General features: G+C 46.7%; 2 protein-coding genes across 8 annotated transcripts in view; both read right to left on the reverse strand.

The window, feature by feature from the left end:
* Positions 1–15,404, reverse strand: part of GLB1 (galactosidase beta 1) — a 92,110-nt gene extending 76,706 nt beyond the window's left edge. For 3 of the 5 annotated variants that reach the window (XM_078354498.1, XM_078354497.1, XM_078354499.1), the window contains exon 1: positions 10,402–12,698. In XM_078354498.1, coding sequence (XP_078210624.1) covers positions 10,402–10,533 — 132 coding nt within the window. In that variant the 5' untranslated portion in view covers positions 10,534–12,698. Of the gene's footprint in view, positions 1–10,401; positions 12,699–15,268 lie in introns of those variants that run through there. The other 2 variants (XM_035278289.3, XM_035278287.3) reach the window with 1 other exon arrangement.
* Positions 10,402–15,404, reverse strand: TMPPE (transmembrane protein with metallophosphoesterase domain). 3 transcript variants are annotated; one of them, XM_035278290.3, is made up of 2 exons: positions 15,269–15,404; positions 10,402–12,835 (listed from the first exon to the last, which is right to left on the reverse strand). In XM_035278290.3, the coding sequence occupies exon 2, from the start codon at positions 12,726–12,728 to the stop codon at positions 11,367–11,369; it is 1,362 nt and encodes a 453-aa protein (XP_035134181.1). In that variant the 5' UTR covers positions 12,729–12,835; positions 15,269–15,404; the 3' UTR covers positions 10,402–11,366. The 3 variants fall into 3 exon arrangements, with proteins under 3 accessions (XP_035134181.1, XP_054103067.1, XP_054103068.1); XM_054247092.2 differs by lacking the exon at positions 15,269–15,404 and adding an exon at positions 14,984–15,127 and having other exon boundaries at positions 11,367–12,835; XM_054247093.2 differs by lacking the exon at positions 15,269–15,404 and adding an exon at positions 14,396–14,538 and having other exon boundaries at positions 11,367–12,835.
* Positions 15,405–18,157: the final 2,753 nt, after the last annotated feature.

The raw sequence follows: 18,157 nt of genomic DNA on the forward strand, positions 1-18,157 counted from the left end.
TTATCACTCTTAGGGAGCCCAGGAATAAAGGAAGCCTCTGCCCCAGAGAGACCAACCAATCAGAGGAGCCATCACATGGTTATTTCCCTGGCTCTGAGTTTGAAGTGGGATGGTTTTACATCACGGCCTGCACAACCCTTGCCATGAGGAGGCGCCTTTATGGATCAAGCTGAAGCTCTGCAACTGCCCACTCCCCACTCCCACTCAACATACATCTGAAGCAAGACCACATCCTCTGCGAACTGTGGCTATTAGTGCCCCCTCCACAAAGACTTAAAGATCGTTTCCATCATGTTCATTCAAATTGCCCGTGAGCCTCTGCCAGAAAAAAAACAGATCACGGTACATGATGGTGGCCACTTAGCTAACTGAGCGGTAGCTCCAGCAGCAGCTACCACGTGGGCGTGGGATTACTGCTGGGACAGAACACCGCAGCCTCTGATATTTGGTTTGCAATTAATGTTCTAATCTTTTCAAATCCTACTGATAAATATGATTGAAAACAGTTCGTGAGTGGGCGGGACAGCAGAATAATCTCTCTTGCCCCGGGTTGTGTCCACCGCCCTCTGTATCGCATGAGACCTGGACTGTCTGTACATTCATGGACGGCCATGGTCTGAGAGACGAACACCACCATGTTATCTGAACCAGGAGAGCAGGAACAAGTCTCTGAAAGGAAAACGTAGAAAAGCTGCAGACAGGGGATCAATATCGACAGCGGCAGAGGCGGCATCCCTTAAAAGACAGCTCATCACTGTTGACTGTCACAGCCAAGGTAAACAGGGACAGTCCACTTCAGGGACCCAAGGTGACCCCTCTCGAAAGTTACAGCCCTAAGAACATCTCACCTAAAGAGCCAGCTTCCTTTGACTTTCCTGAGCTGTATGGGACCACTGATAGAAGGCGATCAAAAAATGGAATAGGCTGGGTGCAGTGGCTCACCCCTGTAATCCCAGCACTATGGGAAGCTGAGGCAGGTGGATCACCTGAGGTCAGGGGTTCGAGACCAGCCTGGCCAACATGATGAAACCTCACCTATACTACAAATATAAAAATTAGCTGCGTGTGGTGGCGCATGCCTGTAATCCCAGCTACTCAGAGGTCAAGGCAGGAGAATCCCTTGAACCTGGGAGGCGGAGGTTACACTCCAGCCTGGGCAACAAGAGTGAAACTCCATCTCAAAAATAAATAAATAAATAAGTAGGACTAGGAGGAAGAAAGTAAGAGGAAAAAGGAGAGAGAGAAAGAGAACACTGCCTTCAGAGTTTATTTCCCCCCAAATGCAAATAATGGGAGATTTGACCTGTGTGTAAATTCTACCCTTCTAAATGAACTGGCGCAGGAATACAATACTGAAGAGACATACTTTTATTTCATACTTGCAGGAGTGTGGAAGCATCAGTATTTAGTGCACGAGGTCACAGAAAACTTATAAAAAGCAATTCTGAACACAGCAAACTTCCTAACTTCTCAAAGCCCCCCATTAAAGCATCCAATACGGGAGGGAAAAAACCCAGGAGTACGAATGAAACACCCTTGGACCAAAGACATATCAGGAACCTAATACCGGACAATGTAATTTTTTAAAAAGTCATTCAGTTTAGATTATTTCTAAATAAGCATCTCTTTTAAAAAAACATTAAACATAACACAATATTGACATCATCAGGTAACATGAACATCCCCCAAGTTCCCTATTCTTCAGGACAAAAAAATAATTATATTTGCATGACTTGTACACATTCCTTGACTAAAGAAATCCAGGGAGCTCTGACATCACAGGTTATGGGTCATGCTGATGATGTGAAGATCAGCTGTCTTCAGTCCCTCACTATGACCCAACTCAGCCGATCTTAATCCCCAGCACGCTGCACATCCCTTTCAACTCACCCCAGAGACTCAAGGGCCTGGGGAATTCCTGACACAAGCTGTTCAGCTCCAGGATGGCAGAGGCCCAATCCTCATAGCCTGCAAGCACCCTGGGGCTGAGGGACCACGGATAGAGGAAAGGAGAGAGAGAAGGGGCTGGAAAGGTATTTGCATACTGTGGGCTTTTCAGACCCCTCAGTTCACAGAACAAAGAGAAGGAGAAGAAACATTTCAGGTGAACTATGGGTCAAACTCTGATTACATCAGAGCTACGAGCCTCCAAAACACCACCTGTCAGGGAAGCACCATTCCATCAGACAGGGTGGAGAAGGAAAACAGGTGCAGGCAGCGGTGATCATCGACATGGAGACGGGAATCTGCGGATAATCGGCTCTAGCTTATGCATTCGATTTGCATTAACTTTATTTGTTCATGTCTGCCTCGTGCCAAAAACATTTTTGTTCAGCATTCCAAAAGACTGGATCAAAAAGGCAAATTGCAATGGAAGAGGAGAAGTGAGGACAGCTTTGGACAGATTCCCAGTCCCCAAGGACTCTGGACATGGACAGATTTAAATGTGCCCCCTCATCTAGAGAAAAGGTAAATGAGCAGTTTAAAAAAATAAAATTTAAAAATATTTAATTTCTTTAAAATTGAAAATAAACAGACCTAGCTTTCCATACCGCAGTGACCACATCTGGCCTAAGGATAAAAATACAGCTTAAACTGCATTCAAGGAAAACACAAAAGCAAACTACATTCAGTAGACTTCATCTTGCTAACCATATTGACATTGCCATCTTGATTCTATTACACAGGTAGTAGGATAACATAAATAAGTCACTACATTCGGTTACTAAGAACCAACATTTTCAGTGTAAAAGAGAAACAGGCTGGGTGCGGTGGCTCATGCCTGTAATCCCAGCACTTTGGGAGGCTGAGGCAGGTGGATGGCTTGAACCCAGAAGTTTAAGACCAGCCTGGGCAACAAAGTGGGATCACATCTCTATAAAAAAGAAACAGAAGTCAGCTGGCCATGGTGGCACACGCCTGTGGTCCCAACTCCTTGGAAGGCTGAGGCGGGAGGATAGCCTGAGCCCAGGAGGTGGAGGCTGAAGTGAGTAGTGATGGTGTCACTGCAGCCCAACCAGGGCGACAGAGCAAGACTGTCTCAAAAAAAAAAAAAAAAAAAAGAGAGAGAAAGAGAGAAACAAACATAAAATTAAGAACCCCATAATCAGGAGATAAAGGAAAATCTCTGTACCTTCCACTCATTTTTGCTGTAAGGCTAAAACTACTCTAAAAAATATAGTCCATTAAAAAACAATAAAATCTATGATCTCTCATTGGAATTGAAAATACTAGTACACACTTATGATTTGTTTTTTTCTCTCTAAAAAAAAGTATTGTATTTCCTAGCAATACCCACCAACAGAGTCTGGAAATGATCTAATAGGGTCATCAGGTAGCAATCTAGTCTAAGCAGTCTGACCTAGGTGCCAATACGGTACCTAAATGGTGGTCTGCAAACATTTCCCACTACCAGTACCAGAGCTGCTTCTTCAGGAAATTAGTTAATCCAAGTCTGGGGCAGAAGATGTACAAAACAGCCTTAGAACTATTTTTAAGAAAAAAAGAAAAAGAATAGGCTCTCATCAAAATAACAAGCTGACAGGGCTCCAACCAGCTCAAGTGCAGTGGTTCACACCTGTAATCCCAGCACTTTGGGAGGCTGAGGCAGGAGGACTGCTTGAGGCCAGGAATTTGAGACCAGCGTAGACAAGAGAGGAAGATTTGGTCTGTAAAAAAAAAGAAAAAGTCAGGAGTGGTGATGCACGCCTGTAGTCCTCGCTACATCAGAGGCCAAAGTGGGAGCATCACTTGAGCCCAGGAAATTGAGGATGCAGTAAGCTGCAGTCACACTGCTGCACTCCATCCTGAACAACATGGCAAGACCCCGACTCTAAAAAGTAAAAAATGAAAAGGTCCCAACTGGCCAAAGATGCGCTATTTTAAATATTAAAAGACGTGATGGTTTGATGAACTAAAACACATCAGACATATAAAAATACCTAAATTCCTAACACGATTTTCACCCACCCAGAAGAAAAGCTTATAGGTCATTCTTGGAGGTTGCTGTGGCATCTGCTCATTATGCTATAAACTAAGGAATCAAGTGAAAAACACCTAGTATCTGTCCTGCCTTTGTCATAGGCCTTTTTCAGACTATCCACACAATTGATGAGGAGCGTTCTTTGTAAAGGATCCATAGCTAGTAAATGCGGAATAAAAAGGGGTAGAATTTTACAAATCACAATTTTACAATCGTTAGTTAAATAATGACATTAGGCAGCAATCACCAATGACTGCTGAAACATTAACTAGAAAGATAATGAATTTTCTAGTAGGGGGATCAAGCTGACAATACCTGGGCCCACAGGTCAATCTTAGCATCACTGAAGCAATGAAGTCTTCCTACTTAAAAAGAGAAAAAGTTGAACCTGGATCTATCCAGCCTCCAGCTCTGACCTTTAGAGAGCTTTTGCTCTGCCAGCTCACAGAAAATATGAACATGTTAAATGACACCAAAATCCAAAAGGTATAAAATTTTAAGACATATGACCCAGATAACTTAAACAAATAAATGACAAAAAAATAAGGAAAGGGGGATGTTACAGACTTAAAGAGACTGAAGAAATACATCACGGGTAAAATACAGACCTGTTTTTAGATCCTGTTTCAAACAAAGAACTCTAAAAAGACAAATCTGTGAAGAGAAAAAAAAAAACAACCCAAAGCTATTAGAAGGAAATAAAAGATTAGAGCAGAAATAAACAAAACAGAGACTAGACAGTAGGAAAAATAAAATGAGTCTTTTTTTTGAAAAAAAGAATCAACAAAATTGAGAAATTAACCAGATTAAGAAAAAAAGAAAGAAGATATAAATAACTCAGAAACAAAGAGGGGACATTATAACTGATGCCACAGAAATGAAGGATTGTACGAGAATAGCATGAACAATTGTATGCTAACAAACTGGATCACCCAGAAGATACGGATAAATTTCTAGACACACCCAGCCTACAAAGACTGAATCAGGAAGAAACAGAAAATCTGTACAGACCAGTAGCTATTATTAAAAAGACTGAATCAGTAATAAAAAACCTCAAAGAGGCCAGGCACGCAGGCTCCCCCCTGTAATCCCAGCACTTTGGGAAGCCGAGGTGGGCGGATCACTTGAGGTCAGGAATTTGAGACCAACCCGGCCAACATGGTGAAACCCCATCTCTCCTAAAAATACAAAAAATTAGTTGGGCATGTTAATTCGTGCCTGTGGTCCCAGCTACTTGGGAGGCTGAGGCAGGAGAATCACTTGAACCTGGGAGGTGGAGGCTGCAGAGAGCCAAGCTGCACTCCAGCCTGGGTGACAGGGCAAGACTCCATCTACACACACACACATACACACACACACACACACACACACACACCCCCAAGAAAAACCTAGAACCAGATGACTTCACTGGAGAATTCTACCAACACTTAAAGAAGAATTAATACCAATCCTCCTGAAACTCTTACAAATGTTAAAAAGGAGAAACATTTCCAAGTTTATTCTATGAGACCAATATTATCCTAATACCAAAGTCAGACGAAGACACTCCAAGAAAACTATAGAACAATATTCCTGGTGAATACTGATGCAAAAATCCTCAACAAAATACTAGCAAACTGAATTGAATACATTAAAAGGATTTAAGTAAATACATTAAAACGATTAGATACTATTCCAGGGATTTATTCCTGGAATGCAGGAATGGTTCAACATATAAAAATCAATCAATGTAATGCACCAAATTAACTGAATGAAGGGCAAAAATCACATGATAATCTAAATTGAGGCAGAGAAAGCATGACAAGATTCAACACCCTTTCATGGTTAAAAAAACAACAATTCAACAAATGCAGAATAGAAGGAAACTACCTTCACATCATAAAGCCCACATGTGAAAAGCCCATAGCTGATCATACTCAATAGTGAAAGACTGCAAGCTTTTCCTCTAAGATCAGAAACAAGGCAAGATGTCTGCTCTGCCGCTTCTACTCAACATAGTTCTGCAAGTCCTAGTCAGAGCAACTGGGCAAGAAAGAAAGAAAAGGCATTCAAATTAGAAAGGAGAAGTAAAATGATCTGCTTGCAGATGACATGATCTTAGATGCAGAAAACCCTATAAGATCACACGATCACACCCACACACACACACACACTTAGAACTAATACATGAATTCATTAAAGTTGCAGGATACAAAATTAACACACCAAAATCAGTTGCATCTCTATACACTAACAATGAACAATCCTAAATGGAATTTTTAAAAATTCCATTTATAAAACCGTCAAAAAAAATGCTTAGAAATAGGCCTAACCAAGATGAAAAACTACACTGAAAACTACAAAACACCGTTAAAAGAAATTAAAGACACAAACAAATGGAAAAAACATCCTATGTTCATGGAGTGGAAGGTTTAATATTGTTAAGATGCTCATACTACCCAAAGTGACAGATTTAAACACAATCCCTATAAAAAATCTCAATAGCCTTTCTTGTAGAAAAAGAAAAATTTATCCTAAAATTCATATGGAATCTCAACAGACACCAAACAGCCAAAACAGTCTTGAAAAAGAGCAAAGTTGAAAGACTCATACCTCCTGATTTCAAAACATATTTCAAAGCTACAGTAATCAAAACAGCATGGTAATGGCATACAGACAGACAAATAGAGCAAGAAAAGAACAGAATGCTCAGAAATAAACCCTTGTGTATATGGTCAAATGATTTTCAACAAAGATGCCAAGACCTCTTGATGGGAAAAGGACAATTTCTTCAGAAAACAGTGCTGGGAAAACTGGATATTCACTGGCAAGAGAATGAAGTTGGACCCTTATCTTATTCCATATACAAAAATTAATTCAATATGGGTTAAAGACCTAAACATAAGACCCAAACCTATAACACTCCTAGAAGAAAACATGAGAAAAAAGCTACATGATATTGAACCTGGCAATGATTTCTTGGATACGATGCCAAAAGCACAAACATAAAAGTGAAAATAGAGAAATGGGCCTAGAGCAAACCTTAAAACTTTATGCATCAAAGGTCACAATGAGTGAAAAGGCAATGTATAGAACTGAAGAAAATATCTGCAAATTACCTATCTGATAAGGGGTCAATATCCAGAATATATAAAGAACTCCTACATCTCCACAACAATAAAGTAAATAACCTCATTTAAAGATAGGCAAAGGACTTGAATAGACATTTCTCCAAAGAAGGTACACAAGCGGCCAATAAGTCCATGAAAACCTGCTCACCACGGATAAACAAAATGTGGCATAAAAATACAACAGAATATTACCGTAGTCCAGCCTTAAAAAGGATGGAAATCCAGTCATGTGCCACAACCTTAAGGTCCTTATACTAACTGAAAGAAGCCTGCCACAAAAAGACAAAAACTGCATGATTTCACTTATACGAGGTATCTAAAGTAGTCAAATTCATAAAAACAGAAAGTAGAATGGTGGTTGCCAGGGCTGGAGGAAGGGGGAAATGAAGCCTTGTTGCTCAATGGGTATAGATGTGCAAGATGAAAAAGTTCTACAGATCAATTAGATCAATTCACAACAATGTGAATATACTTCACAGTGTTGAACTATTCACTTAAAAGTGATTAAGATCAACAACATAAAGAACAAAAAAAGCGGTGAAGATAGTCAAATTTGTTTTGTGACAATGAAAAAGGCATAATTGAGATAATCAGGAAAAAGCAAACACCAACTCTTTACAGTTTCTTGCATGTGAATCCCGTACTCGCCTGTAACATTTACAGCTACTTAACACTCAGACAGTGGAAAGAACACTTCTTTAAAGAGGTCAAAAATCTGCCTGCTCGCCTCAGATCTCCTAACTAGCCATTAGATGACATTCAAGAATCACTGGTAATTTCACTGGATATGATAACAATTTACAGATATGCTTTTTGAAAAGGATTCATACTGAAGCAATTTTGGGGTAACACTATGTTTTCTTTTTTTTTTGAGACGGAGTTTTGCTCTTGTTACCCAGGCTGGAGTGCAATGGCGCGATCTCAGCTCACCGCAACCTCCGCCTCCTGGGTTCAGGCAATTCTCCTGCCTCAGCCTCCCGAGTAGCTGGGATTACAGGCACGTGCCACCATGCCCAGCTAATTTTTTGTATTTTTAGTAGAGACGGGGTTTCACCATGTTGACCAGGATGGTCTCGATCTCTTGACCTTGTGATCCACCCGCCTCGGCCTCCCAAAGTGCTGGGATTACAGGTATGAGCCACCGCACCCGGCCCAACACTATGTTTTCTAAGATTTATGTTTATATACCCCAGCCAAAAAATAAAGAGTACAGGTGGGGCAGAGGTAGCTGAGAAAGGGTGGCAGAATGGTCTCATCATCCTTGTTGAAGCTGGGAGACAGTTACATGTATGAAAAATTTAAAACCAACCAAACCAAGTAAGAGAGAAAAAAAGCAGGGATGGGTATTTGGAATGAATGGCAGCAGGATTAATTTACTGAGATTTTGTAACAGCATTAAATACTACAGACGCTATTGCTAATCTTCAAAGAGCACTGCATTTCAATTTGCGTCTAACAGATTACAAATAAAGAAACAAATGAAATTGAAAGAACGATCAGGCTTCAAGTAATGTTTCTCACCACCTCCCCCAACCACAAATGAAAAAAAAGGTCAATGGTTGAAGAATGTTGAACACAGATTAAAGGTGTCATGGAGAGCTGCCCGCCAGGGCCAGAATGCGCACAGCGAGGGAGAAATTTCTGCTGAAAACCTGTCCACCAAGCCAGGGAAGACAGCCCAGATAGGAGAGGGTGATGATGATGTTTCTCAGATACACAGGAGGGACCTGTTTTCTTTCTGCTAACAGAGTGGATGAAGGGTACGTAAGACCACACAATGATGGCATTCAAGAGAAAGAAGAGAGAGAAGGATGCAGAACTGTTTTAAAAATAGGACTTCCTGAAAGCCAATTTCATCAAGCCCAGGTCACTGAGGAGAAAGATGCAAGATCAAGAAACCAGTGAAATAACACGTAATGGGTGAGACAAACGCTGCCAGCGGCGCCAAGCCTTGGAAGCGAAATGGCACCACCTAGCCCGCCTGGTGAAATGCACAGCGAGAACTGACAGGGAGTAAGGATGATTCACAAAATGAGGTTGGGTCACAAGAAGTGATTTTGGAAGGACAGCAGAGAGAAGAAAAAAATAAGGACACCACCAAAATGTTAACTCAAAGATACATTTTAAACTGCAATGACCCAGTCAACACCTTGGCTTCCTGAGAACAAAAAGGGGGGGTCTCCAGATCCCCCAGAACCCTACTATACACCAGGAGGACAAGGAGGAAAGGAAGAAACCCCCTTTGCCTGCATGCACATGAGGGGAGGAAGGCAAACCCCCAGCAGCTGCTGCTTTGACATGTCACCAGCCCCAGCAGGAGGCACCTCGCTGCCCACTCACTTTCCCCAGGACTGGCTGCTCCATGAATCCTCTGGGCACCTGTGCCCAGCACAGTTCCTTAGCAAGCCCCACTAGAACATTGAAAAATTAACGTAACACTGTTTACTGTGTACACTGGGCCATGTGGAGCTCATGCAGGAGGCTTGGTGGATCCCTCCTGACAAAACAATCTTGAGGTAGATACGGTAATTATCCCCATTTTAGGGTGGATGGAAACCAAGGCTCAGTGACGGAAAGGCACCTGCCCGATGCTGCCCAATGAGTGAGCAGCAGCCTGAGCCTCTCCAGTCAGAGTGAGTGTCTTCCTTCCCCAATGGAGGAAGACTTTCCATCACAAGCTTAAATCACCCAGCAGGAAACAGGCCTGGCTCTGTCTTCTCAGTGAGGCCTTTCCTAACACGAGTGCTCATTGCCATTTGAGCAACAAAGGGTCGGTCTGTTGCTGCTGGCACAAAGGCCAGGCCAACAGGGCTAGAGTCACTCCGGACATCATAATATCTGCCTGTTTGTCTGTGGGTCTAGAAGCCAGTGGGAATGGTCTTACCATTTTGTGGCCAGAGCCTACGGCCAGCTCTTAAAGGGTCAGGCAAGTGGGTTGGAAGCCACCTAGCAGGAAGAACAGTCCCTGCATTCCACAGCCAGGCCCAGGCAGGGGAGCCCGCAGGCCCTGCCGAGGCACACAGCACGGCCACTCCCAAGCGGGCCTCATCTTCCCCTCTGATGGAGAGAGAACCCAGCTGCTCACAGAAAAATCAAACCCAAAGCCGGGGTCGGAGGTAGAGGGTTTGTTTCCTGACTCTCCTTCACGTGGAAGACGTCCTGCACTGAAACTAGCTGACTCCCTTCCAGGCTGCGATCTGTAAGCTGAAATCAGCCTCAAGCAAACCACTCTGGAAGAGCATCGGCTCCCAGGCCCTTGTTTGTTCTTTGGACTGTTCATTGGTGAACTGCGTTTGAATCCTCACTCACCTGCAACAGACGCAGCTGCTTCATCACCATGTGGAAAAGCAAGTGGGAAAGCACCGCTTTTAGTGGGAGGTAGAAGGCCTGGTTTCTAGCCCCAAATCTCCGGCACACCTTGGCATACTGCCTATGCCCCATCTCTCTTTGCCTTGGTTTCCTTATCTCCAACTAGGGAAAAGCAGCCTGTCCCCAGTTTGCTCCCCCAAGGGTTGTATAAAATGAGACAAGGGAGGCGAAGCTCTCTGAATTCCTAAGCAGCAACATTCCCACCATCACGTGGCGCTCAATGTTCTTCTCCCCCGACCTTGCCCCAAAGGCCCAGGAGCACAGTTACACAGCATCCCTCAAGGCCTAGAACAGGAGGAGCTTCGCATTCCGATGGACGATGCTGATGCCCTCCATAGAGGTGATCCTGATAGAACCAGAGGAAAAGAAAATATTCCTCTCCAGCAGCCAGAGGGCCCTCCCATCTTGCCTCTTCTCCCAAATTATGCGGCGACACTGCCCCTTCCCCAGAAAGGCTCTGAATCAGTGATTCTGGAAACCACCTAAGTCCTAAAGACAGTTTTAAAACACCAGGAGGAAAATGCTCCTGCTCCCCCCGGCCCTGCTTTCTAAATGGATTCCTTTTTAGCAACCCCGAGGGGAGGTTCATCCCTGGGAGCTCTGCAGGAGAAGGTCCCCATCCCATGCAATCTTGAAAATAGCGGGGAGTTCTCACATATGTGACCTTAGTGATCTTACAAGTGCATCAAAAAAAGCAACTGGCCAAGGAAACGGTTGAACCAGCCTGAAAATGCCAGGCAGCCCCACCATAAGTCACCGTTTGAGTCAGGCTTGTGACCGAGCGTGTGTGAGCAAGGCTGGGTGGACCAGGCTGGGGGGGAAAAGCAGGCAAACCACTCTGAAGCAGGACGGAGGGTCGAGGGCGGGGGCAAGGGCAGGGCAGAGGCATGCAGGGCAGGGCCAGTTCAGGGAGCCCGCCGCAGGATGAGCTCTGTGATCTCCGCCCTGCTACCCAACCTCATGGGTATCCCGTAGTAGGCTGTGCCTGGGCTGACATATACGAACGTGGCCTGGGCCACTTGGTAGAGACCAGCAAAGAAGGGATTCAGGAGATAGGCTGCTACGTTCAAGGGGAAGATCTGCCCAGCATGTGTGTGCCCAGAAAGGATAAGGTTAATATCTGGCCGAGCCTGGAGAGCTCTCTTGGCAGCCAGAGGCTGGTGAGCTAGCAAGATGATCGTGTGGTCCGGGCTGCAGCCCTCCAGGGCCTTGTCGAGATCCATGCCGTGGCCAGAGTAGTGCAGGATGTCTGCTTCAATATCATCCACCCCAGCCAGGCAGATCCAGTCCTCATCCTCACTCCCACCGCCACTGCCACCACCAACATGTTGGGCCCGGGTGGCGGAAATCTTCACGTTCTCATTATGAAGAGGCCGGACGTGCAGGGACTCCAGCAGTGCAAACCAGTTGCTGACATCCGACGTGTAGTACTCATGATTGCCTGTGACGAAGTAGGCGCCGAGACGTGACTGAAGCTGGTCCAGAGGAGCGACAGCTGTCCGCAGGACCGAGGCTTCCGAGTCGGAGAGGTCACCCACGATCACTGTGACGTCCGGTTCCAGCACATTCACCATCCTCACAAACATCTCCATCTTGGTCCTGCCTACTGTGGGGCCCAAGTGAATGTCTGAGAGGAGCACGATCTTAAGGTTGTTCATTGAGGTGGGCAGCTGATGGATGGGCACCTCCACAGTCTTCACAGCCGGGGGCTGTGCGGCATTCAGAATCCCTGCCACGCTAAGCACAGCCGTCACTCCCACTGCCAAGGCAGGCCTGAGCACCAGCTTCCTTGTCTTGTCAAGGCTGCCCATGACCCTACCACTGCGCCAGGCCAAGAGCTGGCAGGCCTGTTCCATGCCGCTGAGGATGCAGAGGAAGAAGAGCATGATGATGTAGGCACCCAGGCAGGAGTAGGCTACCAAGGAAAAGAGATAAGGCTCCTCGGCCACTAAAAAGAACATGGTGAAGAAACTGGAATGGGCCAGGGCCAGAAACGCCAGAACTACCACCTTCCAAAGCTGAAAACAGGTTGACTCCGCAGCTGGGGAGTGGCAGAGGTTGCTGACCGTGCTGCGCCAAATGTAGAGGGAGCCAATGAGCATGAGCGAGTTGACAAACAGGGCAAGCTGCAAGCGAAGCAGCCAACGCCAGGCCCTGAGCTCAAGGCTCTCTGCCAGAAAAGAGCGGGAGGCGATCATGGACACGAAGACAGTGACGGCAGCCAGCGTGGCCTTCGCGCCTAGGGACAGCTGCCTGAAGACGGCCATTTTCTCTGCTCCTAGAGGCTCCCCCACCAGTTCTGTGCAGGTGCACTGTGGAAATGAGTTCCTTAGAAAGGACAGTGGCCAAGGAGAGGTTTCCAGGTCAACTCCGCCTGCAACCAGGAACCAGCATCAGCTTTGTGGGATATTAGAGTGTCCTTGTACCCATTCAAAACTCAAAGGCCACTTACATCTGCCCAACCCACCTGGGGAATCCAAGCCACTCAAATACCAGTCAGTTGCTAGCTATACTTTATTATTAAAAAATTGTGACATGATGGGCGGTTTTCATTTTCTTACCACATTTTCTATACGTTTAAAGTTTCTCTAGAGTGAGCATGAACTTGTTTTATAAAAACATTCCAAATCAGCGTATTCAAAGTGTGGTCTGGAGACAGCCCCTCAGGGGTCCATTTAGTCAAAACTGTTTTTATTATAATGCTAAGCCATTACCACCTTTTCCACTCTCACTCTGTCCTGAGGGTGGTTTTCTAGAGGCAATGTGACATGTGATATGGTAACAGATTGAATGCAGAAATAAACATGAAAATCTCACTGTCTTCTGTTAAGAGACATTGAAAGAGATTTGCAGAAATATAAAACAGTACAACTTTGCACCCTAACATATGGGGAGAAATACTGTTGTTTTTCAAATATATTTATTGTTTGTTCATGTGTAATGATGTATTATTTATTAACAAATAGTTTCACATGTTCTCTAGGGCTGGGCACGCTGGCTCACACCTGTAATCCCAGCACTTTGGGAGGCTGAGGCAGGCAGATCACCTGAGGTTAGGAGTTCAAGACCAGCCTGGCCAACATGGTAAAACCCTGACTCTACTAAAAATTCAAAAATTAGCCAGGCCCGGTGGCAGGTACCTGTAATCCCAGCTACTCAGGAGGCTGAGATAGGAGAATCGCTTGAACCTGGGAGGTGGAAGTTAAAGAGCCAGATTCTGTCTTAAAAAAAAAAAAAAAAGAAAGAAAACATTTTCTTAATTTCTAGGACAGCTAAAATTTGAGAACCACTGTTCTAAAGAAATGTAAACAAGGAGATAATGGAAAGCCAGATTACAGGTATCTTTCTTCAGCTGTGGGCACAGGAGCTCGACAAGGACACGTAGGCACCTGACATGAGAATTCCTAGGGTGATGCCAGCCCCCTTGTGTGGGCCTCAGGTATGCAGCCGCAGGGCATCCACCCTGACCCGGTGACGCTGCAAAAGGCTAATGAGCTCACATCAGACAGAGGGATGCTGTCCACCTGTTCCTGGTTCATAAATCCTTCTCTCCCCATCCCCACCCCCACCCCCACCCCCAGGCACTGGTTAAGATCTGGCTTCCCCTAGCCTGTTACCTGAACCACTGTTCTCCTGAACTGTTCCCCAGTTCCACCTTATCCAGTGGTTTTCATAGCTGGCTATGTCCGACTCCTACGGTCCTACAGGCCTTCTGGACAAGAAAACTGTCTACAAACCGGGATAGAGGAACCACAGACGGGTGAAGAGGGAGCAGCAAATACTCAATCTGTGCCAACTGTTTCCAAAAATGAAAACATTTTCAGCAGCTGTTTTCCAAATACTTAAGATGTTCAATCTTGGTTGTGGGTAAAAGTACCACTTTTCCCCGCCCCTAGGCGCGTTATTGAAAGCCTTGTTAAAGGGTGTAACTTACAAGTCGACGGTGTCAAATGCCGCCAGCTCTTAAAGCGTGCTGAAGGCTCAGCCCACCTATACGCTGGAGGAACCAAAGTTGGTCCGCGGAACGTGCAGAGGAGTAGCTTGCAACCACCCGCCCTCCCTTCCCAGGTGTGACGCAGACCTCCTCAGGCTGTCGCCGCGGCTCGGACGTAGCGAGTGACGCTGTCCTTCCTCTCCCACCAAACGTGAACGCCCCGCACCTCACCTCACCTCCTCGCCTCGCCAGACCTCCCACCATCAATGCTGGCATCCCCCAGCAGCCCACCTCTTCCCCCTCCACACCCCCCATAACCTGGACCGCCAAACACCGAAGGAAAAGGGCCCCACAAATACCAAGAAAAACCCAAGCCAAAGAGCAGGCGACGGGGAGTGGCGAGAAGGGAACAAGACATACGAAGAGGAAGAGCACCCAGAGGGAAAATAACGCCGAGTTCCCACTGCAGGGGCCTTTCCTGACCCCGTTTTTCTCCTTCCGGAGCGCTCCGCAGAGCACGGACTGGGAAAGGGAGGGCGACCCAAGCCAGAGCCCGAGAATGCCAACTTAGGAAACGTTCATGCGCACCTCGTCTCACCCCCCTTGTTACAGAAGGGGAAGTGGGCCCAAGCGCAAAGCGCGGCCGGAGCGGAACGCACCAGCGACGGAGCTGCCGCGAAGGACGCGCGCCCCGCCCGGCCCGCCCCCGACGGGAAGGCCGGTCCACTGCCTGCGCGCCTCCGGCCTGCTGGGGGCACTTCGGGGCTCAGGCTCCCCGCACTGCGGGACCCCGGGTGGCCGCGGCCCCAGCCGGGTTCCCCGCCAGCCTGTCCCCTCGCAGTGCCTCCCCGCACCCGGGTCCCGCAGACTTACGCGCAACCCGCGCGCAGGGCGCAGAAGCAGCAGCGCCAGTAGCAGAGGGAAGATGCGAACCAGGACCCCCGGCATGACCACCAGCCTCCCGGCTCTGCAGTCGGCGCCCAGGCCAGCAGCTCCGCGTCACCTGACTAAGGACCCACGGCCTGGCACCGCCCCTCGTCGGCCCAGCAGCCAGCCCTCGCGCCTGCTCCGCCCCGCGCTCCGCCTCCCGGTGGCCGAGCCGGGCGGGTGGGGGCGGCGAGGAGGCTGCGCCAGCGCGTGACTCCGGGATAGTACTATCTGGGTTTTGCAGGCGTCTGCTCGGGGAAGGGACCCTTTGGAACGGCAATCGGGAGGCCCTGCTTTCAGCAGCTTGATAACGCGCCTCGGAGATTTGACAGTAATCGTGGTCTCCTTGTTCCCTGGCTGCCTTGAGAGAGCCGAAGAAGGAAATTGTTAATCACTAAACCTAAATGCCTTAGATCGAACCCGCGTCTCATATACAGGGCTCTTCGAAAAAAGAAACCAGGGGTTAGCACAGTGAGATCGGTCCCTGGATCCACTGTATCAACTCACCTGGAATTTGTTAGAATGCAAATTCTGGGCCCAGCGCCGTGGCTTATGCCTGTAACCCCAGCACTTTGGGAGGCCGAGGCAGGCGGATCACCTGAGGTCAGGAGATCCAGACTAGCCTGGTCAACAGGGGGAAACCCTGTCTCTACTAAAAATACAAACATTAGATGGGTTTGGTGGCGCATGCCTGTAATCCCAGCTACTCGGGAGGTTGAGACAGGAGAATCTCGAAGCTGGGAGGCGGAGGTTGCAGGGAGCCGAGATCTCACCATTGCACTCCAGCCTGGGCGACACAGTAAGACTCCGTCTCAAAAAAAAAAAAAAAAAGAAAAGTTATATGCTGGGGCCCAGAAACTCTGAATCAGAAGCTCTAGGGTTGGGGACCAGATACCTGTTTTCTTTTGTTTGCTGTTGAAGCTGGAGTGCAGCCCAGCCCATAATCAGTATTCACTTTTATAGACATCTTTCCCACCGTTCGAAAACCAAACTACGGTTTTTAGAAGATCCACAAGTTGTAGCAACACTGTTACAGGAAAAATTGTTCTAGCACTTGTTAAAATGGTAAGGAAGGCTTTATTCGAGCCCCCACGCTCAGCTAATTTTTGTATTTTTAGTAGAGACAGGGTTTCACCATGTTGGCCAGGATGGTCTTGATCTCTTGACTTCATGATCTGCCCGCCTCGGCCTCCCAAAGTGGTGGGATTACAGGCGTGAGCAGACTGTATCTGTTTTTAGAATAACTTTAAGCAGTTATTTTTTACTTTTAAAAAGTTAAGAAAAAAAAACCTTAGTTTGTGCCTTCGTGTTCAAAAAAAACCTTTTCTGTTGTATTACAAAATAGCCAAAATTCTCTTGCTCATCCCTTTCTCCTTTCCTACTGGACATTTCTGTGAGAGATTGAGAAAGTATCAGTCACTGGCTTTCTTTCTCAGGTTTTTGTTTTTGGTTTGGGGGTTGTTTTGTTGTTGTTGTTTTTTTTTTTTTTTTTGAGACAGGGTTTTACTCTGTCACCCAGGCTGGTGTGCAGTGACACAATCATGGCTTTGGCCTCCTGGGCTCAAGTGATCCTCTGGTAGTGGCTGGGACTACAGGGGTGCACCATCACACCCGGCTAATTTTTGTATTTTTTGTAGAGACAGGGTCTCACCATGTTACTAAGGTGGGTCTTGGAGTTCTGGGATCAAGCAGTCTACCTGCCTGGACCTCCCCAAATGCTGGGATTACAGATCTGAGCCACTGCACCTGGCTTCTTTTCATGCCTGAAGTACCAGGTTCATGTCCTCGCACTGTGAAGTCCTTTCCAAGCTCTGCAATTCTAGTTCAATATAAAAGAGCAAGGACTCTGGAGGCAGTACACTCGAGGTGGAATTCCAGCTCCGCCACTTACCATCTGTGGACTGTGGGCAAATTACTTAACCTCTCTGAGCCTTAGTTTCTTTGCTGGTAAAAGAGAGATAATAATATCAATTTCACCAGGTAACTGGGGAAAGAAATTACCAGAGATGATGATGATAAGAAGCTTGGCAGGGCCGGGTGTGGTGGCTCAAGCCTGTAATCCCAGCACTTTGGGAGGCCAAGGCGGGTGGATCACGAGGTCAAGAGATCGAGACCATCGTGGTCAACATGGTGAAACCCCGTCTCTACTAAAAATACAAAAAATTAGCTGGGCATGGTGGCGTGTGCCTGTAATCCCAGCTACTCGGGAGGCTGAGGCAGGAGAATTGCCTGAACCCGGGAGGCGGAGGTTGCGGTGAGCCGAGATCGCACCATTGCACTCCAGCCTGGATAACAAAAGTGAAACTCCGTATCAAAGAAAAAAAAAAAAGAAGCTTGGAATATACAGGATGTTAGTGGGACAGTTGATGAAATCAAGTTAGACTTATATGTTAGATGAGTACCATGCATCAATGTTAATTTCCTTTGCGTGTGTGTGTGTGTGTGTGTGTGAGAGAGAGAGAGAGAGAGAGAGAGAGAGAGAGAGAGTCTCACTGGAGTGCAGGGGCGCAATCTGGGCTCACTGCAACCTCTGCCTCCTGGGTTCAAGTGATTCTCTTGCCTCAGCCTTCCAAGTAGCTGGGATTACAGGCATGCACCACAATGCCCTGCTAATTTTTGTATTTTTAGTAGAGATAGGGTTTCACCCTGTTGGCCAGGCTGGTTTCCAACTCCTGACTTCAAGTGATTTGCCCACCTTGGCCTCCCAAAGTGTGGGGATTACAGGTGTGAGCCACCATGCCCAGCCGCATCAATGTTAACTTTCTGATTTTGATAATGGTACAAGGTCTAAAGATTAAATAATAGTTTTCTATTCATATATCGATTTTGGTAATG

Source organism: Callithrix jacchus, chromosome 17 (genome assembly GCF_049354715.1).
Source record: "Callithrix jacchus isolate 240 chromosome 17, calJac240_pri, whole genome shotgun sequence".
Taxonomy (NCBI): domain Eukaryota; kingdom Metazoa; phylum Chordata; class Mammalia; order Primates; family Cebidae; genus Callithrix; species Callithrix jacchus.

Bases quoted from the DNA above. Each gene is read 5' to 3' on its own strand.
- TMPPE (XM_035278290.3), bottom strand. From the start codon at position 12,728: ATGGCCGTCTTCAGGCAGCTGTCCCTAGGCGCGAAGGCCACGCTGGCT.